We start from the raw sequence: 20686 nt of genomic DNA, 5'->3' as shown, positions 1-20686 counted from the left end.
CCGGCTTGATGCGGAGGTCCATCTTCTGAAAACTTTAGTGTAATAAATTGATGCACGATCAAATACACAAAGACGAGAGTTGGATGCAATCGAGGCTTTATTACACTAAGATGTGTGGCCTCCTACAGCAGCTGGCGAAATGGTTGCTGTCCGAGGAGCACACATATTTATACTCCGCCTACTGGGCGGAGCCAGTAGACAGGGAACTACCTCCATACCTGTAGTACAGGGCCTTACCACAAAGCACCTAATATATACATCAGTGGTGACTACCACATTTGCTAATCAGAATGCAGTTCAACTTACCCAAATTAGCCAAAAAGCTATTTCTATCGACCAAAATGTATGTTGGGCCTGACTGTCAACAACACCAGTGTGAAGGAACTGAGTGTTGGGGTCATCTCTGAATTGAGGCATTTCAATAGGGTTTGATAGGGTAGACGCAGGGAAGATCTTTGTACATGGGTTGGGGAGGGGGGAGGGGGGGGGAGGGTTAAGAACAAAGAACAAAGAAAAGTACAGCACAGGAACAGGCCCTTCGGCCCTCCAAGCCTGTGCTGAACATGCTGCCCGTATAAACTAAAATCTTCTACACTTCCTGGGTCCGTATCCCTCTATTCCCATCCTATTCATGTATTTGTCAAGATGCCCTTTAAATGGCGCTATCGTCCCTGCTTCCACCACTTCCTCTGGCAGCAAGTTCCAGGCACCCACTACCCTCTGTGTAAAAAAACATGCCTCGTACATCTCCTCTAAACCTTGCCCCTTTCACCTTAAATCTATGCCCCCTAGTAATTGACCCCTCTGCCCTGGGGAAAAGGCTCTGACTATCCACTCTGTCTATGCCCCTCATAATTTTGTAGACCTCTATCAGGTCGCCCCCTCAACCTCCGTTGTTCCAATGAGAACAAACCGAGTTTATTCAACCGCTCCTCGTAGCTATCCTCCCATCTGCACATCCTCCCCGTGTGTGCGTGGGTTTCCTCCCGGTGCTCCGGTTTCCTCCCACAGTCCAAAGATGTGCAGGTTAGGTGGATTGGCCATGATAAATTGCCCTTAGTATCCAAAATTGCCCTTAGTGTTGGGTGGGATTACTGGGTTATGGGGATAGGGTGGAGGTGTTGACCTTGGGTAGGGTGCTCTTTCCAAGAGCCGATGCAGACTCGATGGGCCGAATGACCTCCTTCTGCACTGTAAATTCTATGATAATAATATCTATGATCTATGATAATAACAAGTGTGGCCTAACTAAGGTTCTATACAGCTGCAACATGACTTGTCAATTCTTATACTCAAATGCCTTGGCCAATGAAGGCAAGCATGCCGTATGCCTTCTTGACTACCTTCTCCACCTGTGTTGCCCCTTTCAGTGACCTGTGGACCTGTACACCTAGATCTCTCTGACTGTCAATACATATGTACACATATATATATATATATATATATATATATATGTAAGATATTCATCATTCAATCCAATAAGGAATTCAGGAGAATCTGAATTCCATACCCAGAGAGTGATTAGAATGCGGAACATGCTATCACAAGGAGCAGTTGAGGTGAATATCATGGATGCACTGAAGGGACAAGTACATGAGGAAGAAAGTAATCCGAGGTTGTGCTGATCGGGCCAGATGAAGAGCGCTGGGAGGAGACTGCTCATTTGCAGTATAAATGCCCGCATGGATCAGTTGGGCCGAATGGCCTGTTTCCGTGTTGAAGATTCACTGCTAAAGGCCGGGGGCCATCGATGAAAAGTGCTTTTATTTTCTCCCTCTTCTATGTACCCTGGTAAGTTTAGTATCTGTATAATGTCAAAAGATGATGGGCACGATTTTCTGGGCATTCCCGCCAGCGGGATCATCCGGTACCAACGACTCCCCTCCCCCACCCCCGCAGATTCATCAGCAGTGGAGGTTGACATTGGTGGGACTGGTGGACTCACCGCAAAACACAGCATGGTGCAAGAGGGGACGCACACTGTCCAAAGAAGTGCAGGCTAGGAGGATTGCCCATCGCTAAATTGCCCCTTAGTGTCCCAAAGGTTAGGTGGGGTTACTGGGTTACAGGGATTGGTGGAGGCATGGGCTGCTCTTTCCAAGGGCAGACTCGATGGGCCGAATGGCCTTCCTCCGCCCTGTAAATTCTTTGGTTCTATGATTTGGAAAGCTGAACATTGCAGGCTTATCTTTGAGTGGCTTCACTGTGTATACGTATCTAAGGCCCTGGCCTCGGGCTCAACGCCAGTCAAGTGGTAGCTAAACTGGAAATGTTATCTGCAGAATTTGGAGTTGTGATATTTCAGAAGAGGACAGTTTTTACTCTCCCTTAACCTGCTGGTAATTGTCTGAATCCTACACTGGTGCAGCTGGATATTTTGTTAACACAGCATTCGCAGAGACCTATTCACTCTATTTCTGTCTGGTGCACAAAGTGAACTGGGATTTGTTGAAGAGAAGCGGTATACTTTAAAAAAAAAGTTAAAACTGTATTGCACAATACGGTCAAATACAGACTACAGCAGTTCAAGATGAAGGCCTAAACACACTAGATCAGTTAAGCGTTGGGTAATCTGTGCTGGCCTTGCTAGCAATGCCCACATCACAGTTAAAATCTTCAGGAAAAGATCACAAGGCGCGATTGAAATAAAATAGTCAAAACTCTTCTTTCCTCTTGTAAAAGTAGAAACTTTAATTTGATGTATTTTATCCAGTCCTCCTCGTAGTAGAATCAGAGAATGATACAGCACAGAAAGAGGCCACTTGGCCCACAGTGCCTCTTTGGTAGAACAATCCAAATAATTCCACTCTCTTCTTTTTCCATAGCTTGTATAATCTTTTCCTTGCTCCTGTGAAGGAAAGTTCTCATGGAGCAAGAAGATAGGGCATGCGACCCTTTTTTCCAGATTACCTGACTTAGAGCTAATAGTTGTGAATTCAGGCGATACTGTTTTTTGTGTTGTTCTTTTCCCTTCCTGCTTGATCCATCTGGCCACAGCTCTCTGTCTTCCTAAAGGACACAGTGGAAATTAAGGACCCGACATCCAGGGCAGTGTGGGCACAGAGCACCCCACCCTCAAGGCATTTCATACTGAACTCCAACCTTGATACTGTTGGCTTCAGTCTTAAAATGCAAAGGGGAGGCCTCTGATGTGCCAGAGGAAAGATGGGCCCTTCTTTATCTTAAATATACCTGTGTTTGTTGTTCTTATTGTGTTACAGTGCATGGAAAATTGGGAGCGACTGCTAATCAACCCCAATATTCTACCTTATTACAGCCATTAAATCTGTCTGGTTAACAATCACATCCCAGTAGTATCCTCCCATTTTTAGACATTGACTTTTGTAGTCATGGGGTCTGATTTGCTCGCTTTCTTAACCGGTTTACAGTCGATGCATTACTGACCGTTGAACAGAAAAAAAACTTCCAGGGAAATATTCTAAGCTGTGGAAGTTTATTGCCAACATATCAGTTACCAGCAATGTTGTAAGGATTTAGTTAACAAGCCGTACTTATTAATCACAGGATGAGACTTCAAGTCACGAATGCAATCAGCGAATGATTCTTCTGTACGGAGTGGGGAAGCAGAGGGACGAAGCCCGGCACCAGCTGAAAAAGATTATCAAAGATATTCTGAAAATCCTGAACAAGAAAAGTACAGCAGAAACCAGTGAGTCGCGTTTTACTGATGTTGGCAGCAGTCAATTTCATCCTCTGTATGGCAGCTCGCAGCGTTTAAGGAACTTGTTTGATTAATGTGCTGTTTTGCTGTCATTGTCCCCTGTTTGTGCAGCTGGTGATGAGGGACAAAAATCGAAGAGGACCAAACAGGAAACCCCCCTAACCCTGGAGACGATTTTCGGCAAACTTCAACAATTGTCCTATTTCGACCAACATCAGGTGACGTCCCAGGTGCGGAGACGCTGTTCCATTCTCACTGATGCATTAATACTGTACCATTAACAGCAGCAGGTTTGCCAAGAGCGCCAGAAAGGTTTCATTGGCTCTGTTTACACAGGCCCCATTATTTAATAATAACCGTTTATTGTTGCAAGTATTAAGTTACTGTGAAAAGCCCCAAGTCACCACATTCGGTGCCTGTTCAGGTAAGCTGGTACGGGAATTGAACCCGCGCTTCTAGCCTTGTTCTGCACCACAAACCAGCTGTCAAGCCCACTGAGCTAAATCAGCCTCATAATTTTGTTCTCTTCGCAGAATCATTACAACGTTGAAGGGGCCATTCGGCCCATCGTGTTTGCGACAGCTCTCCAAATGAGCACTATGAATTAGTGTTATTGCCCTGCCTTTTCCCCATAACCCTGCACATTGTTGCTATTCAAGTAATCACCTAATGTCCTCTTGAATGCCTCGAATGAACCTTCCTCCACCACACTTCCAGCCAGTGCATTCCAGACCACTCGCTGTGTGAAAAAGCTTTTTCTCGCATTGCTTTTAATTCTTTTGCAAATCACTTTCAACCTGTGCCCTTTCGTTCTCGACCCTTTAACAAGCGGGAACAGTTTCTCCCTATCAACCTTCTCCAGCCAGTTCATGACTTTTGACATCTCCATCAAAAACCTCTTAGCGAGTATTGGTCAGCCTTAAAATATTTCTGATTTCTGGAATTTCCTCCCACGTGAGGCCCATTGGGCACAATTAGTGAAGTAGGCCTAGATTATTCTTGGAGCACTCATCAATAATTCGGATGCAAACCGCCCATCATGCTTTCAGTCCTGGGCCACTGGAATGGAAAATCTGGATCCAAATTGAATGTTACAAACCAAAACTGCAAGTCGACAAAATTTTCAACCGCCTTTTACCAAGCCCAGAGTTGCTGATGGATAAGGAAGCTGGGATTCCTGGCTCATTATAACTTTCGTGAAAGCCTTATCTCTTCTATCCACACAATCTTGTCGAAGGTGTGTATGGAATACAGTCCCTGCTGCTTGGGTAGAATTATAGAATCCTTACACGGCAGAAGGAGGTAATTCAACCCACCGACCCTCTGAAAGAACACTTTACCTAGGCACACCCCCTGCCCCATCCCCATAACCCGTAACCTAACCCAAGCATCTTTGGACACTAAGGGCCAATTCACCTAATCTGCACATCTTTGGGTACATATCGCAGCATAACATTGCAGGTTTCTGGAGATGGGGCAGGGGAGTGGGACTAATTGAGTAGCTCTTTTGTGCACAATGGACTGCATGGCACCCTGTGCAATAAGATTCTATGACCTTTTGTTTGGGCAAATGGCACTTTAGCCGTTTGGCTATTTTCACTGAAGTTGATTACAGTGATGCCGCTTATGAACACATTTAGCAGGCTGGCTATTTCGGAGAGATTTTGCATCTTTCTAAAATATGGTTAAGTGCTGATAACTATTTACCTGAATGCCTCGAAATGGTGCCTCCCAGCCCTTTATCAGTTGTCGAGGCTTGAAGAACAACTGAAGTTAGCCCCCATTTTCTAAACGTGGGATCACCCAGTTCAAGCAGTTGATCAATGTAGGTTTCCATTTGAATGGCTTTGACTCTCGCAGTACAGTCCCTGCCACTTTAAAAAAAAATATTTTTTTATTCTCTTCCTTTTCCACATTTTCTCCCAAATTTACACCCATCAATAAACAATAATCAGTAACGAATGCAATGACAATCCCCATATCAATAACAATGATCCCATCCTCCCACCAAACCCCAAACATTAGCCCGCATGTTCACATAAACAAATGACAAAAAGGAATCAGGAATCACCCATAGTCACCATTAACACATACAGTCCCCCTCTCCCCTAATCTCCCAATCCCCCCCCCCCCAAATATTCAATGTAATCCACTTCTCGAAAGTGCATAATGAATAACGCCCAGGAATTGTCAAAGCCCTCCATCCTTCCCCTCAGTCCAAATTTGACCTTCTCAAAGTTCAAGAATTCCAGCAGGCCCCCCCGCCAGGCCAGGACACAGGGTGGAGAAGTTGATCTCCACCCTAACAGGATCCCGTCTTCAGCCGATCAAAGAGGCGAAGGCTACAACATCTGCCTCTGCACCCGTTTCCATCCCCAGTTGGTCCGACACTCCGAATATGGTTTCCCGAGGGCCCGGGTCCAGTTTCACGTGCAGCACTTTAGAGATTACCCTAAAAACCTCCTTCCAGTAATCCTCCAGCTTTGGACAGGACCAAAACATATGAACGTGGTTTGTGGGCCCCCCGCCCACAACGTTCACACACATCTTCTACCCCCTTAAAGAGCTGGCTCATTGTCGCCCTTGTAAGGTGTGCTCTATAAACCACCTTCAGCCCCAACCTCGCACAGGAGGTGAAGGTGTTCACCCTCCGGAGCACCTCACACCTGAACCCCTCCTCCATATCCTCTCGCAACTCTTCCTCCCACTTTGCCTTGATCCCTTCCAGCGGTGCCTTCTCCTCTTCCAAAATAGCCCCGCAAACCACCAATACTACCCCCTTCTCCAGTCCCCCTGTCGTCAGCACCTCCCCCAGCAATGTGGAAGCCGGCTCTACTGGGAAGCTCTGTATCTCCTTTCTGGCAAAGCCTCGACCTGCATGCATCTAAATATTTCCCCCTGTTCCAGCTCGTACTTCGCTCCCAGCTCCTTCAATCCTGCAAACCAAGCCCAAGAAACAAATCCTGCAAACCAACCTTCAATCCTGCAAACCGAACAGTCCCTGCCACTTTATAACTAGATAAGGATAAGGATCCTAGGTCCTATTGAAACATACATAGAAAATAGAAGGAGTAGGCCATTCGGCCCTTTAAGACTGCTCTGCCATTCATTATGATCATGGCTGATCAAGTTCAACACCCTAATCCTGCCCCCCCCTCCCCCCATATCCCTTGATCCCTTTAGCCCCAAGAGCTATATCTAATTCCTTCTTGAAACTACACAACGTTTTGGCCTCAACTACATTTTGTGGGATGAATTCTACAGATGCACCACTCTCTGGGTGAAGACATTTCTCCTCACCTCGGTCCTGAAAGGTTTATCTCTTATCCTTAACCTATGACCCCTAGTTCTGGACTCCCCCACCATCGGGAACATTCTTTTTGAATCTATCCTATCTAATCCTGTTAGAATTTTCTAAGTTTCTGTGAGACCGCCCCCCTCACTCTTAGTTTCTCCTCATATGACAGTTCAGCCATCCCAGGAATCCGTCTGGTAAACCTTTGTTGCACTCCCTCCACAACAAGAACATCCTTCTTCAGATAAGGACACCAAAACTGCACACAATACTCCATGTGTAGCCTCACCAGTGCCCTATACAATTGCAGTAAAACATCTGTTTTCCTATACTAAAATCCTCTCGCTATGTAGGCCAACATACCATTTGCCTTTCTTACTGCCTGCTGTACCTGGGCACTTACTTCCAGCGACTGATGCACAAGGACATCAGCTCTCTCAATTTGCTCCCATTCAAATAACAATCTGCCTGCCTATTTTTTCTATCAAAGCAGATAACCTCATTTATCGACATTATACTGCATCTGCCATGCATCTGCCCACTCACTCAGCCTGTCCAAACCCCACTGAAGCATCTTTGCATCCTCCTCACAGCTCACCCTCCCACCCATCTGCAAATCTGGAGATAATACATTTAATTTCCTCATCCAAATCATTAATATATAATGTGAACAGTTGGGGTCCCAGCACTGCGTGCCCCACTAGTCACTGCCTGCCAATCGGAAAAAGACCCATTTATTCCAACTCTTTGCTTCCTGTCTGCTAACCAGCTTTCGATCCATCTCAAGGCACTACCCACACCCCCATGCGCTTTAACTTCACATAGTAACCTGCTACGCGAGCCCTTGCTGAAAGCCTTCTGAAAGTCTAAATAAACCACATCAATCGGTTCTTCCTGGTCAACTCTACTAGTTACATCTTCAGAAAATTCTCGTTGATTTGTCAAGCATGATTTCCCTTTTGTAAATCCATGCTGACTTTGTCTGATTATACCACTGCTTTCCAAATGCTGTGCTAAGCAATCCTTGATAATGGATTCTAGCATCTTCCTTGCTACCGACGTCTATAGTTCCCTGTTTTCTCTCTGCCTCCCTCTTTGAATAGCGGGGTTATAGTAGCAACCCTCCAATCTGTAGGATCCATTCCAGAGTCAAAAGAATTTTGGAAAATGACCATCAATGGATCGACTATTTCTAGGACCACTTCCTTAAGTACTCTGGGATGAAGATTATTAGACCCTGGAAATTTATCCGCCTTCAATCCCATTAATTTCCCCAAAACTATTTCTCTACTAATACTAATTTCCTTCAGTTTCTCACTAAAACTTATGTTTCTCAGAACTTCCAGCACGTTATTTATGTCTTCCTTTGTGAAGACAGAAGCAAAGAAGGGGCAGCACGGTAGCCTTGTGGATAGCACAATTGCTTCACAGCTCCAGGGTCCCAGGTTCGATTCCGGCTTGGGTCACTGTCTGTGTGGCGTCTGCACATCCTCCCCGTGTGTGCGTGGGTTTCCTCCAGGTGCTCCGGTTTCCTCCCACAGTCCAAAGATGTGCGGGTTAGGTGGATTGGTCATGATAAATTGCCCTTAGTGTCCAAAATTGCCCTTAGTGTTGGGTGGGGTTACTGGGTTATGGGGATAGGGTGGAGGTGCTGAACTTGGGTAGGGTGCTCTTTCCAAGAGCCAGTGCAGACTCGATGGGCCGAATGGCCTCCTTCTGCACTGTAAATTCTATGAAAGTACGAATTTAGTTCCTCAGCCATTTCTGTGTACCCCATTATGAATTCCCCGTTTCTGACTGTAAGAGGCCTACATTAGGTTTTATCAATCTTTTTCCCTTTATATACTTATAGAAACCTTTACAGTCAGTTTTTATGTTACCTGCTAGCTTACTTTCATATTGTATTTCCCCTTTATTCGATCCCTTGGTCCGCCTTTAATGAAGTTTAAATCGTTCCCAATCCTCAGGTCTATTGCTTTTTCTTGCTACTTTGTATGCCTCATCTTCGAATACTACCTATACTACTACCTAGACTACTAATTTCCCTTGTAAGCCATGGTTTGGCCACAGTTCCCTTTCTACTCTTGCGCCAAACAAGAATAAACAACTTTTGGTGTTCAGCTATTCGCTCCTTGAATGCCTACCATTGCCTTCCTTTCAATAATGTTTCCCAGTCCGTCATCGCCGGTTCATGCCTCATACCTTCATCGTTACCTTCGTTGAGATTCAGGACCTTGGTCTCAGAATCAACTACCTCACTATCCACCTTGATAAAGAATTCTATCATATTATGGTCACACATCCCCCAGGGGTCTCTCACAACAAGACTGCCAACTAATTATTTGTCATCACACAACATCCACTCCAAGATGGCCTGTTCCCTTGTTGGTTCCTCAATGTATTGTTCCAGTAAACCATCCTCTATACACTCCAGAAATCCCTCCTCTGTTGTACTGTGACTAATTTGACTCAGCCAATCTTTATGCAGATTTAAGTCCCCCATAATCACAGATGTCCCTTTATCACATGCATCTCTGAATTTGGATCTAATGCTAAGCTCGTCATTGCCACTGCAGTTTGGTGGTCTGTATACCCACCCTTATGAATGATTTTTGCCCATTATTGTTTCTTAACTCAACCCATACTGATCCCACATCATCTGTGCTAATATCTTTCCTCAATATTGTATCAATATCTTCTTTAATCAACAATGCAACTCCACCACCTTTCCTTTCCATCTATCCTTCCTAAAAACGGAATAGCCCTCAATGTTTAGTTCCCATCCTTGGTCACCTTGGAGCCATGTTTCCGTAATCCCCACTGTATCATATCCCTTTACATCTATCTGCGCAACTAATTCATCCATTTTATTTTGAATGCTCCTTCTGTGCAGGTACAAAAATCTTAAGACTAGTCCTTTTAATGTTCCTTGTCCCGTCCTGACTATTTTTTAAAATCTCTTTTAAATTCCTGGATACAAGTGAGTCTGAAGGAATTAGCATCCACTGCATATAGCAGTGCCTGTACTTAATTTTTGAAATGCTGTTTACATTATACTAATATACAGCATTCCCACAGAAAAATCTTTAAAAGGCCAGATTAAATATAGACGGCTAAAAACATTTCAATCTGTGTTTGTGAACATATTTTTCAATTTTGGAATCCAAATGATATTTTATTTCAAAAGAAGGTTTAGTATAAGCCCTTGTTACAGTTCTATTGACGCACCAGGAACACTCTTCCACTGGGCATAGTTGCACACACATGTATCCAAATCCAAAACAAAATCCAAATCTTCTAAGGGCGGGATTCTCCGGCCGCGTCCGCATGACGATTGGAGAATCTTGCCCGAGGTCAATGGACTTCTCCATTGTCCGCGTCTCGCCCGTGGCGTTCTTGCGGCGGGCGGGACAGAAGAATCCAACCCCATGTTTCTGCAGAAAATTTGTCAATAATGGTGGCCGTAGTTGCTGATGGAGGGAAACGTACTCGTGTGGACCTGCCTCTTTACATGAAACTATATCTTGAGGGTTGGCACTGGGCTCCCCAGTGTATTCGTCTCTTTATTTCTTTTTTTTTCTTTTCATAAATTTAGAGTACCCAATTCATTTTTTCTAATTAAGGGGCAATTTAGCGTGGCCAATCCACCTACCCTGCACATCTTTGGGTTGTGGGGGCGAAACCCCACGCAAACACGGGGAGAATGTGCAAACTCCACACGGACAGTGACCCAGAGCCGTTTTCGAACCTGGGACCTCGGCGCCGTGGGGCAGCAATGCTGATCACTGTGCCACCGTGCTGCCCAGCCTCTTTATTTCTGATATCATGGGCACATTAACTACCTACCTCAGAGTACTCTTGTGAAAATAATAGATGGGTGCTTCTTTAAATAACTCTGGATCTTGTGGTTGAGCTATCATTTCACGGCAGGGCCTTGGGATCTGCATGCATATGGATATGAGCACCTGCTTGAACAGCAAAACGCCTCGCTGCTCTGGCAGCAGAAGCCACGCAATGTAGATGAGATTATGGGAGATGTAAAAAAATGTATTTAATACTGATTTAACTTATTTGATATGTGGCAATTAAAATGAATTAAAGCAGCTGGCTCCCGTGAAAGCTTGGCTGTTTGACCTCTTTGAAGAGCCTTCAGTTGGCCATCACTGCTGTCTATACTCAAAACAGTTTTGCAGAAACCTTTCATGCAGTGTTCCAATGACTGGATTACAGTAAGAAAGTTCTTGTGCATCCTACTGTTGGAGCCAGAGGTCTCTGCTGTGTAAACAGTCTGGAAGGATTTTGAGCTGTACCATTAATCCTTAAGTACTGGAAATGCAACTTTACACTTGGTAGGAGGAACAAGAAAGCATTCATTTTAAATCTCCTTCCAGATTTCCAGTAATGTCCTGGAACAAATCACCAGCTTTGCCTCAGGAACTTCATACCATCTGCCTTTGGCACACCACATCCAGCTCATCTTTGACATGATGGAGTGCGCCCTTAATATCAATGGTCTTATTGACTTTGCAATCCAGGTAAGACTGTCATGATGTGCTGTGTTCTGGAGCGCTCCAAATTAAACCAAGGGCTTGGGGCAAAGTTATTAGATGATTGAACTTTAACATGATGGTTGAGGATATGTCACCCAGCTCTCCAGACGGTGAACAGCTGTGATCAGACATGCCCTCAGCCACTTGTTAGCCTTCACATAATTACAGGCTCAGTAGATTCCCCTTTTCCTCGCTTTTATTTCGGGTCTGGGGTTCAGAAATGCTCTCCCCAAATATAGCTGTGAGAGATGTTTTTTAGTTAGCAGTGGTGCTAATTTGGCATGCACATCTCTCGTGATTTATGCTGAAGAGCTTAACACACTGGCGCTAAAATGGAGGTTCGCCCTGTTGTGGCTGCCATTCACTCCATGAAACCCAGTGCAATACTTTGCTTCGCACCACAGCCCTAATGCATCATCCTTTGGGTGTGGCATTAAACTGAGGCCCCATCTACCCTCACAGGTAGATGGAAAAGACAGCACAGTACTGCAGCAGAGAAGAGCAGAGACGGCCTGGCCAATGCTTATCCCTCAATTAGTGTCATTGAAAGCAAGTTTTCTGGTCATTCATAGAATTTACAGTGCAGAAGGAGGCCACCCGGCCCATCGAGTCCACACCGGCTCCTGGAAAGAGCACTCCACCCAACGTCAACACCTCCACCCTATCCCCATAACCCAGTAACCCCACCCAACACTAAGGACAATTTATCATGGCCAATCCACCTAACCTGCACATCTTTGGACTGTGGGAGGAAACCGGAGCACCCGGAGGAAACCCACGCACACATGGGGAGGATGTGCAGACTCCGCACAGACAGTGACCCAAGCCGCAATCGAACATGGGACCCTGGAGCTGCAAAGCAATTGTGCTATCCACAATGCTACCGTGCTGCCCACTCATTGTCACTCCGCTGTTTGTGGGAGCTGTGTACAAATTGGGTGGCCTTTTATCCCCCCACATTACAACAGTGACAACGTTTCTAATTTACTTGCTTGGCTGTAAAGCATTTTGGGGTGTGCAGAGGTCATGAAGGACCACTTGATGCTTTTTTTCTTTATTGATTTATTCTTATCAATCCAACTAAAAAATGAGCTGCACCCCATTGTAAATGGGTAACCACCATGTTACTTTCCCATAAACCAGAAAGCGTGTTGTTCAGATGACAGAGTGTTGAATTCTCCTGAACTGCTGACTCGCCCAATGGATACATATCAATTCAAGGTTTATATTATGTTAAGCTCATATCCTAAACAGGTTCTATTTATATATTTGTAGTTTCCGTACATCTTTGAAGGCTCAGCTATTTCACTTTGTAAAGCGGGTCGATGAGGGAAAACCCTGACTAGGTGCTGGAGGCAATAAGGTTCTCATTTTGATTTAAATCTTTCCTTTCATTTTTGGTCACCGTATAGCTTTGGAGCAAGATCATATCTTTCTCCGTTATGTCCCCTCCATTTTCCTCATTCCCCTGTTCTCTCCTGATTCTGGGTACCAGCCCCACACATCCCAGCAGACCTGCAGCATCAAGTGGTCTTTGCAAATATGGGAGCCTTCGATGTTCAGTGTCAACAGCGCAGGACAGAGCAACCAAACAAAATCCTGACCCTGTCAGGCTTTTCGACCGACGGACTTTCCAGCAGGTTGCCGAGCAGCGAAAAATAGTGCAAGTCCTGAATGATTCTGTTTTACCCCTTTCTCTGCCCGAACTAGGCCAATTGTCCCATCACCACAGCTGCGGACGTTTAAATCGGGTTTAAATGTGTGGAACTGTCCATCAAACCTGTCTCCCTTTGGCATGTGTGAAGAAGTGGCACAGATAACTATCGCTGGAATATCAGTCAACACTGAAAAATCACCAGAAATAATGACTTTCTACTCTCTCACATCCACTTTATAGACTCATGTGCACAGAAAGAGGTCATTCTGCCCATCGTGTCTGTGCTGGTTCAGGAAAGAGCTACCCAATTAGTCCCTCTCCCTGGGCATTTTTCTCCTTTTCATGTACATGTACAAGTCAGTCACTGCTGGAACTGCTTTAGCCACCCTTTAAGGTTGTGGGCATTCCAGATTATTAGGACCCATTGCATAAAAAAATTCTCCTCATCTCCCCCCTGGCTGATGCTTTTGCTAATCTTCTTAAATCAATGTCCTCTGATTACTGATCCTTCTGCTGGTGGAACCAGTTGCTCCTTATTTACACTATCACAACCCCGCCTACCGAATTTGAACCTCTCCGCTGAATCCCTCCCTTTCCCCACTCTGATTGAAGGAGAACAATCCCAACTTCTGTCATCTCTCCACGTAACCGGGGCCCCTCATCCCTGGTCCCATTCTAGTAAATTGCCTCCACACCCTCTACAGCGCGTTGCTTCCCTTTCTGGAGTGTGATGTCCAGAATTGGACGCGGTACTCCAGCTCGAGGCCCAACCAATGAATTGACAAACCTTTTGTCTGTGCTAATGACCTGATCTTGTGTGTTTTATCCAACCTCCTCAGTTGCTCAACGAACTGAGTGTGGTGGAAGCAGAGTTGTTGTTGAAATCCTCGAGCCTGGCTGGGAGCTACACCACGGGACTGTGCCTGTGCATTGTGGCCGTTCTACGACGCTACCATTCCTGCCTCGTGCTCAACCCTGACCAGACGGCACAAGTCTTTGAAGGGTGAGGAGTGGTGCTTGAACTTTGATAATCCAAGCTTTTGCTGACTCACGGTAAAGTTACATGCACGGCCATGGTGAGGTTTAGTTCATCATAACTGGGTTTGTGCATTACTGATCAAACCATTACTGAGCGTGAATTAACACCCAGACACATTACATCATACACTGGGACATTTCCAAAGCCTTCCATTGGGATTACATCTACCCTGTGCTTTATATAACCTCTGATGCCGTTAAATGTAACTGTGCATAATTTAGACAGTTGTTGGACCTTTGTGTCCTTGCTGATTGCTGCACTCCTAACCTGCTGCTTTGCATCCTCCAATGTGCCATTGCCTGCTGATTCCCTGGCAACTCTCTTTCCACATCCTGTTTGAGTCGTTTGCTTCTACCACAGGCCACATCAAGATGATCAGCCAGGTCGACATGACATCCTATGTGATTCCGTCGATGGTGCGTTAACTCTTTGTGACCTTTGACAGAGCCCACCAATCCAGCTTACTCCAATGTTCTCCTCCATGACACTCATTGCCCATGGTTTTGTGTGAAAGCTGTCACCAGTAGCTTGGCTGGTGTACCCTAAACACTCTTCCATTCTGTTCTTAATTGATATGCTCCTGACACCCATGCTATCACTCTGGACTCCTCAATTGTTTCTGTATTGTTTGGATAGCAGTGCATTGTTAGTTGCATTACATTCGAGCTTATTTACAGTTAAAATAATGGCATGACCTTTTTGGTTCTCGACAGTCCGGTTCCTCACTCAAACGGTCTCTGCTTCATTGTTAGAACCTGCATTACCTATTCTTCTCACGCCATGTACTCTGCACTGCCCTCCAGACAATAATAAAAGCCTTGACTTGTCCAGAACTATTTTCACGTCTTGCTTACCTAGCTCTGCTCATTTGTCCTCATTGGTTATCATCAGTTTCACCGTCTGCCAACACATCAATTTCAAGGACCTTACCCCGATTTACAAATTCTTCACTGCCCCACTCTGCCCTCCTCTGGTCCTACTTTGCAGCTCACATACACCACACCCTTCTGACTATCAGATTTTATGTGTCTTCCCTCATTCTCGGTGGCCACCTCTTGAGTTACCTCGTGCCCCTGTGTTCTGGGATTCTCTTCCTTAAGCCTCTCTCCCCTAAACCATTAGCCCCCCCATCCTTCCATCAAAATTTCCTCAGAATGCAACCCCTTTGACCACCCCCTTTGGCCACATCCTCTAACCCTTCTCCCAGTTGCTACCCAGTTTTCTGTCTCTTCCCAATTTTCTCCTGAAAGTGATGAACATTTGGATGTTTCAGTACATCAAAGGTGTCATGTTACTTGTTGGTATAGCACACCAAACAATCAACGCTGAGTGTAGAAATGGCCTATTTGAGAGCCCAGCCTTGGGAACTGTAAGGAAATGGTAGTCCGGATTACAAAAGACAATCACGGATACTTATGGTGGGAGGTAGAATTGTGTGCATGAACACATCAGATCAGGGCATGGTACCATTTCTGACACCTTGTATAACATTGCGATGCAGTTCAAAGTCACTCACTCTTTGCCTTTGAGTCTATTCTTATTGATGACCACGTTCTATATAGATGGGGGTTTCCTGGACAACAGTCAGCAAGTTTTAATATGTAAAGTTGTCATAGTCCCAGATGACCACAGGATGCTTTCCCCTTTGAAGGGAAGCGCTGACTGCTGGTGATTTATCCTGAGGGTCACCACACCTCAGGCGAGGGGCGAGGTTGAGAAGGCTTCATGAATAACCTCAGCCGGTGCAGGAATTGATCCCGCACTGCTGGCTTCGCTCTGCATCACGAAACAGCTGTCTAGCCAAGTGAGCTAAACCGGCCCCCAGTTATACTGGGAAATTCACTTATACTGGGAAAAACTGCCACTGATTGAAGCCCTCAAGTCTGTAGTTATTGGCTGTCCGGTAAAGTCAGGATACCTGAACAGACTGTTTCTTTCATTCTGCTGTCTGATCCTTCCAACTTCCTTTCTGTATCCTCTCTCTTGCAGGCTATGTGGGGTAGTAAAGCATGTTGTCAATCCTTCAGAATGCTCCTCTCCCGAAAGATGCATTCTGGCCTACCTGTATGACCTTTATGTATCTTGCAGTCACTTAAGAAGCAAGTTTGGTGATCTTTTCAGGTGAGTACTTGACCTCCAGAACCCTAAAACGTTTCTTTCTGGGGCAACTGGCTGATCTCTTCAGACATAAGAAAACGTTTCCTTAGTTAATACTTATACAGCACCAGGCATCACCTCAAGTCACTGAATAAAATAAGCAAAATAGAGAGGCACGGCAGCCTGGTTATAATGTCCAAATAATGGCTGTTTTTAATTGATAGAGTTTTCTGTTCTGAAGTTAATACAAATGGAATCTTAATAGAAGTGATTTTCATTGAAGGCATATGCACATAAATAGGTGTGTTGACATATTTAAAGATTGATTGTTTGATACTTATTGTCACATGTACCAAAGTACAGTGAAAAGTATTTTCCTGCAGCCAAGGGAATGTATACAGTACATACATAGTAGACAAAAGAATAATCAACAGAGTACATTGACAAATGATACATCAACAAATAGTGATTGGTTACAGTGCGAAACAAGGGTCAAACAAAAGCAATACATGAGCAAGAGCAGCATAGGGCGTCGTGAATAGTGTTCTTACAGGGAACAGATCAGTCCGAGGGGGAGTCGTTAAGGAGTCTAGTAGCTGTGGGAGAGAAGCTGTTCCTATGTCTGGATGTGCGGGTCTTCAGACTTCTGTATCTTCTGCCTGACGGAAGGGTCTGGAAGAGGGCCTGGGTGGGAGGGGTCTCTCACAGTGCTGTCTGCCTTCCTGAGAATAGTGGAACTTGAGAACTCTTGTCTTGTTTGAGCTGTGCTGATTGTTTAAAGAGTGAATCTTGTGAAGAGTTTGGGAGGGATTGAGCCCCAGTAATAGGATTTTCACCTCCGGTTCACCAAGTTCCGAGTTCGAATATTGCTCAGAATAGAGGCATGTTGCCAAAGCTTTTCGGCATGCACTCATCTGGACAAATGCAAGGATGTCAAATTTGAATTGATTCCGTTTCTTGTCACGTGCACCGAGGTACAGTGAAAAGTATTAAAATAAAAGCAAATTACTGCGGATGCTGGAATCTGAAACCAAAGAGAAAATGCTGGAAAATCTCAGCAGGCCTGGCAGCATCTGTAGGGAGAGAAAAGAGCTAACGTTTCGAGTCCAGATGGCCCTTTATCAAAGCTGGACTCGAAACAATAGTGAAAAGTATTGCTCTGCGTACAGTCCAGGTGGATCGTTCCATACATGAAAAAATATAGGACTTACGATAAATACACAATCCATAGACATAGACCCAGACATCGGAATATAGTGCGACAACTATAGAGAAGAAACGGAGACATTTTGGAAGGTTAATACGGTTATAAGAGGTTCAGGAAGAGAATCTGTGGGGGAAAGCTCGCAGAGAGCCACCATGCTCCAGCACCATCTTGCTCAAACGCTCACCACAGTTTATCCCACAGTAAAATAGAATGCTGAGTGGTTGCTAAGTTGACTTTAATGGACTGAAACGTTATCATTGAAATTGAAGGAGAATTACAGGGTTCCCAAACTTCCGAGTAATTCAACAAAGGTTCAAGGCTTAAACACATTCCTTGTTACCCGAGAATGGGTCTCTGGGTACAAATGTCTGTCACTTTTAGCAAGCACGAATGAGCCATGTTAAAATCTCAACTATATACTTTTTATGTTCGTTGTTAGTATAGCTGTTAGCGCACTCAGGACTGTTCAGCACGTGCTGCACCACCGCGGAATCATATCTAACAATAGATGTTTTGCATTGGATTTTACAAGCACGAGCTGGCTAAGTACAGCCTGTGCTCCACCTATTACAAACAACCAAGGAGACATGCAATTTCATTCGGTCAGCCAATCATTGGGAGGTATGGCCAACACGTCTCTCTTTTTCGTAATATTCAAGTCCTGTGTTAGCAAGTGTCTGTATATGTACAGAATTCCTCTATTGGTTGTGCATCATTGGGTCACAATCAAACAAAGATGGGTACTTCCTTTACACATTGACTGTAGAGAGAGCTTTCAGATACCCTGAGGTGGTGAAGGATGCTATATCAATGCAAACCTTGCTTTATTTCTCCCACCTGCTAGGTGTAGCAAAGAGACATATGGAACATAGAACATACAGTGCAGAAGGAGGCCATTCGGTCCATCGAGTCTGCACCGACCCACTTAAGCCCTCACTTCCACTCTATCCCCTTAACTCAATAACCCCTCCTCACCTTTTTGGACACTAAGTGCAATTTAGCATGGCCAATCCACCTAACCTGCATGTCTTAGGACAGTGGGAGGAAACCGGAGCGCCCGGAGGAAACCCACGCAGCCACGGGGAGAACGTGCAGACTCCGCACAGACAGTGACCCAGCAGGGAATCGAACCTGGGACCCTGGCGCTGTGAAGCCACAGTGCTAACCACTGTGCTGCCCTTAAAAGAAACCCCTCCTTCGACAAACAGTTAATCATAACCCTTTGTGATTAATTTTAAAAGGGTCCCTGGTCTGCGACACGCCTTTGTGAAGAATCACAATGAATTGATCACCATTAATGTGCTAATTGAAGCACCTCTCCATTGGCTCTGATTAGGACATCCAAATTTCCCATCTTTTTTTTCTGGTGGACCCAGAAATTCCAGGGAATCTGCTGAAAATGTTTAAGCACCATGTTGCAGCTGTGATATTCTCGTGTTGTGGTAGTGTGTATTTTCAAGCTGTGTGTATTAATGAGAGTCTGCGGACTCCCGTCTAACATTTAGGATTGGAGACATGAGGCCAGCACAACTAGGAACAGTGTGACTTTGAAACAGTTTCAAAACAATGCTCTGCAGTTTTTTTACGTCATCGCCATCTAGTTATTTGCACACCAGATGTTGTCTGAAGGGAGCCAGATATCTCCCTCTGCTATTCTGGAATTGGCTACTACAAACAAGATTAGTGGAATGATCTAGGGTGAACTGTCTGCTAATGATCCCGTTTCCCTCTGCCCCATTACAATCCCCCCTCCCCTCTCCCCATTCCCTATCCCCCTCCTAGCTCCCTCTAAACCATCTCCCCCCCCCACTGCTTCCTCTTACTCCTCCCTCTCTCACCACCCCTCTCTTGTGACCCCTTCTCTCACTTCCCCATCTCTCGCTTGTCCCTTCTAACTTTCTTTCTCTTGTTTTCCCCTCTTGTTTTTCCTCTCTCGCTCTTTTCCTCTCTCACTCTTTTCCTCTCTAGCTCTTTTCCCCCTGCTCGCCTTTCCCCCCATTCGCTCTTTTCCCTCCATTCACTCTTTCCCCCACTCGCTCTTTTCCCCCCACTTGTCTTTTCCTCTCACTCGCTCTTTCCCCGCCTCTCTCTTTTCCCCCCTCGCTGTTTCCTCCACATCGCTGTTTCCTCCACATCGCTGTTTCCTCCACATCGCTGTTTCCTCCACATCACTGTTTCCTCCACATCACTGTTTCCTCCCTTCGCTCTTTCCTCCCTTTGCTGTTTCCTCCACATCTGTTTCCTCCCCTTGCTCTTTCCTCCCCTTGCTCTTTCCCCTTGCTCATTCCCACCTTGCTCTTTTCCCCCTGCTCTTTCCCCGCTCACTTTTTAACCCCTATCATTTTCCTCTCTCTCTCTCTTTCTCTCGCTCTCTCTCTCTCAACTCTTTTCTTCTCTCCTGCCCTTTTTCATTTTGGGAGCATGCCTATTTTGCATTCATCTTTCATCTGAGAAATCACACTGAGATAAGCATCAGGGAATCCAGATATGAATCTCTGGCCTATGTCTCCAGGTTACAGTTCATTGAGATACCAACCTTCCACATTGTGAGGTCAACTTTTCTTATAGTTTTTTGAGTTATGTTGGGCTTGAGCATCTCCAGACTCTGGATGCAGGCGGGTTTACTGATCACTCAAGTTCTTTCACCAAAAGGTGAAGTAAGAAAGTTCTAACCTCTTATTGTCAACCTTCTGCAACACCCCAAGGCAGGTCTTCCCAATCCATGGATCAGAATCTCTGGTGTGCACCTTCAAGTGACCCCGTGCAGTACCGGGTCACGTCAACCAATGGGAGTCACAATTGGAAGATCAGTTAATGGAGGAGGGAGGTCATACCAGCCATTGGTGGAATGTTCCTGAACATTGGTGCGCTGCTCCTCTATTGTGGGGCTGAACAGGCTGAGGGGAACTTTGATATTCAGCGGCAACTTGCAGCTCACACCATGGGCAATTTTTATTTAAGCAGAGCTTAGGGCCCAGTGAGTAAGAAGCCACTTTCATAAAATAGTTTACATTTTAAAAACACAAACTTTCTTATGTTTGAAGTTTGTTTGAGCTTTAATAATTAAATATTGAAGATTATTATTCTGCTGTTTTGTTTTATCTTTGAAGGGGGGGGGAGGGGCGCCGACCACCTTTCCCGCCTCTGGGGTCTCACCAA

General features: G+C 45.2%; 1 protein-coding gene across 3 annotated transcripts in view; it reads left to right on the top strand.

Annotated features, from left to right (window-relative positions):
* The window catches only part of LOC140389583 (mediator of RNA polymerase II transcription subunit 12-like protein), a 731598-nt gene that overhangs the window by 553102 nt on the left and 157810 nt on the right, over positions 1 to 20686 (top strand). For all 3 annotated transcript variants that reach the window (XM_072473837.1, XM_072473838.1, XM_072473836.1), the window contains exons 17-21: positions 3526 to 3670; positions 3794 to 3912; positions 11369 to 11512; positions 14024 to 14187; positions 16213 to 16344. In XM_072473837.1, the coding sequence (XP_072329938.1) occupies positions 3526 to 3670; positions 3794 to 3912; positions 11369 to 11512; positions 14024 to 14187; positions 16213 to 16344 (704 nt within the window). The remainder of the gene's footprint in view (positions 1 to 3525; positions 3671 to 3793; positions 3913 to 11368; positions 11513 to 14023; positions 14188 to 16212; positions 16345 to 20686) is intronic.

This window comes from Scyliorhinus torazame, chromosome 14, assembly GCF_047496885.1.
Source record: "Scyliorhinus torazame isolate Kashiwa2021f chromosome 14, sScyTor2.1, whole genome shotgun sequence".
In the NCBI taxonomy this organism is placed as follows: domain Eukaryota; kingdom Metazoa; phylum Chordata; class Chondrichthyes; order Carcharhiniformes; family Scyliorhinidae; genus Scyliorhinus; species Scyliorhinus torazame.
The sequence above is the reverse complement of the archived record's forward strand: the minus strand, read 5'-3'. Positions and strand labels throughout refer to the sequence as shown.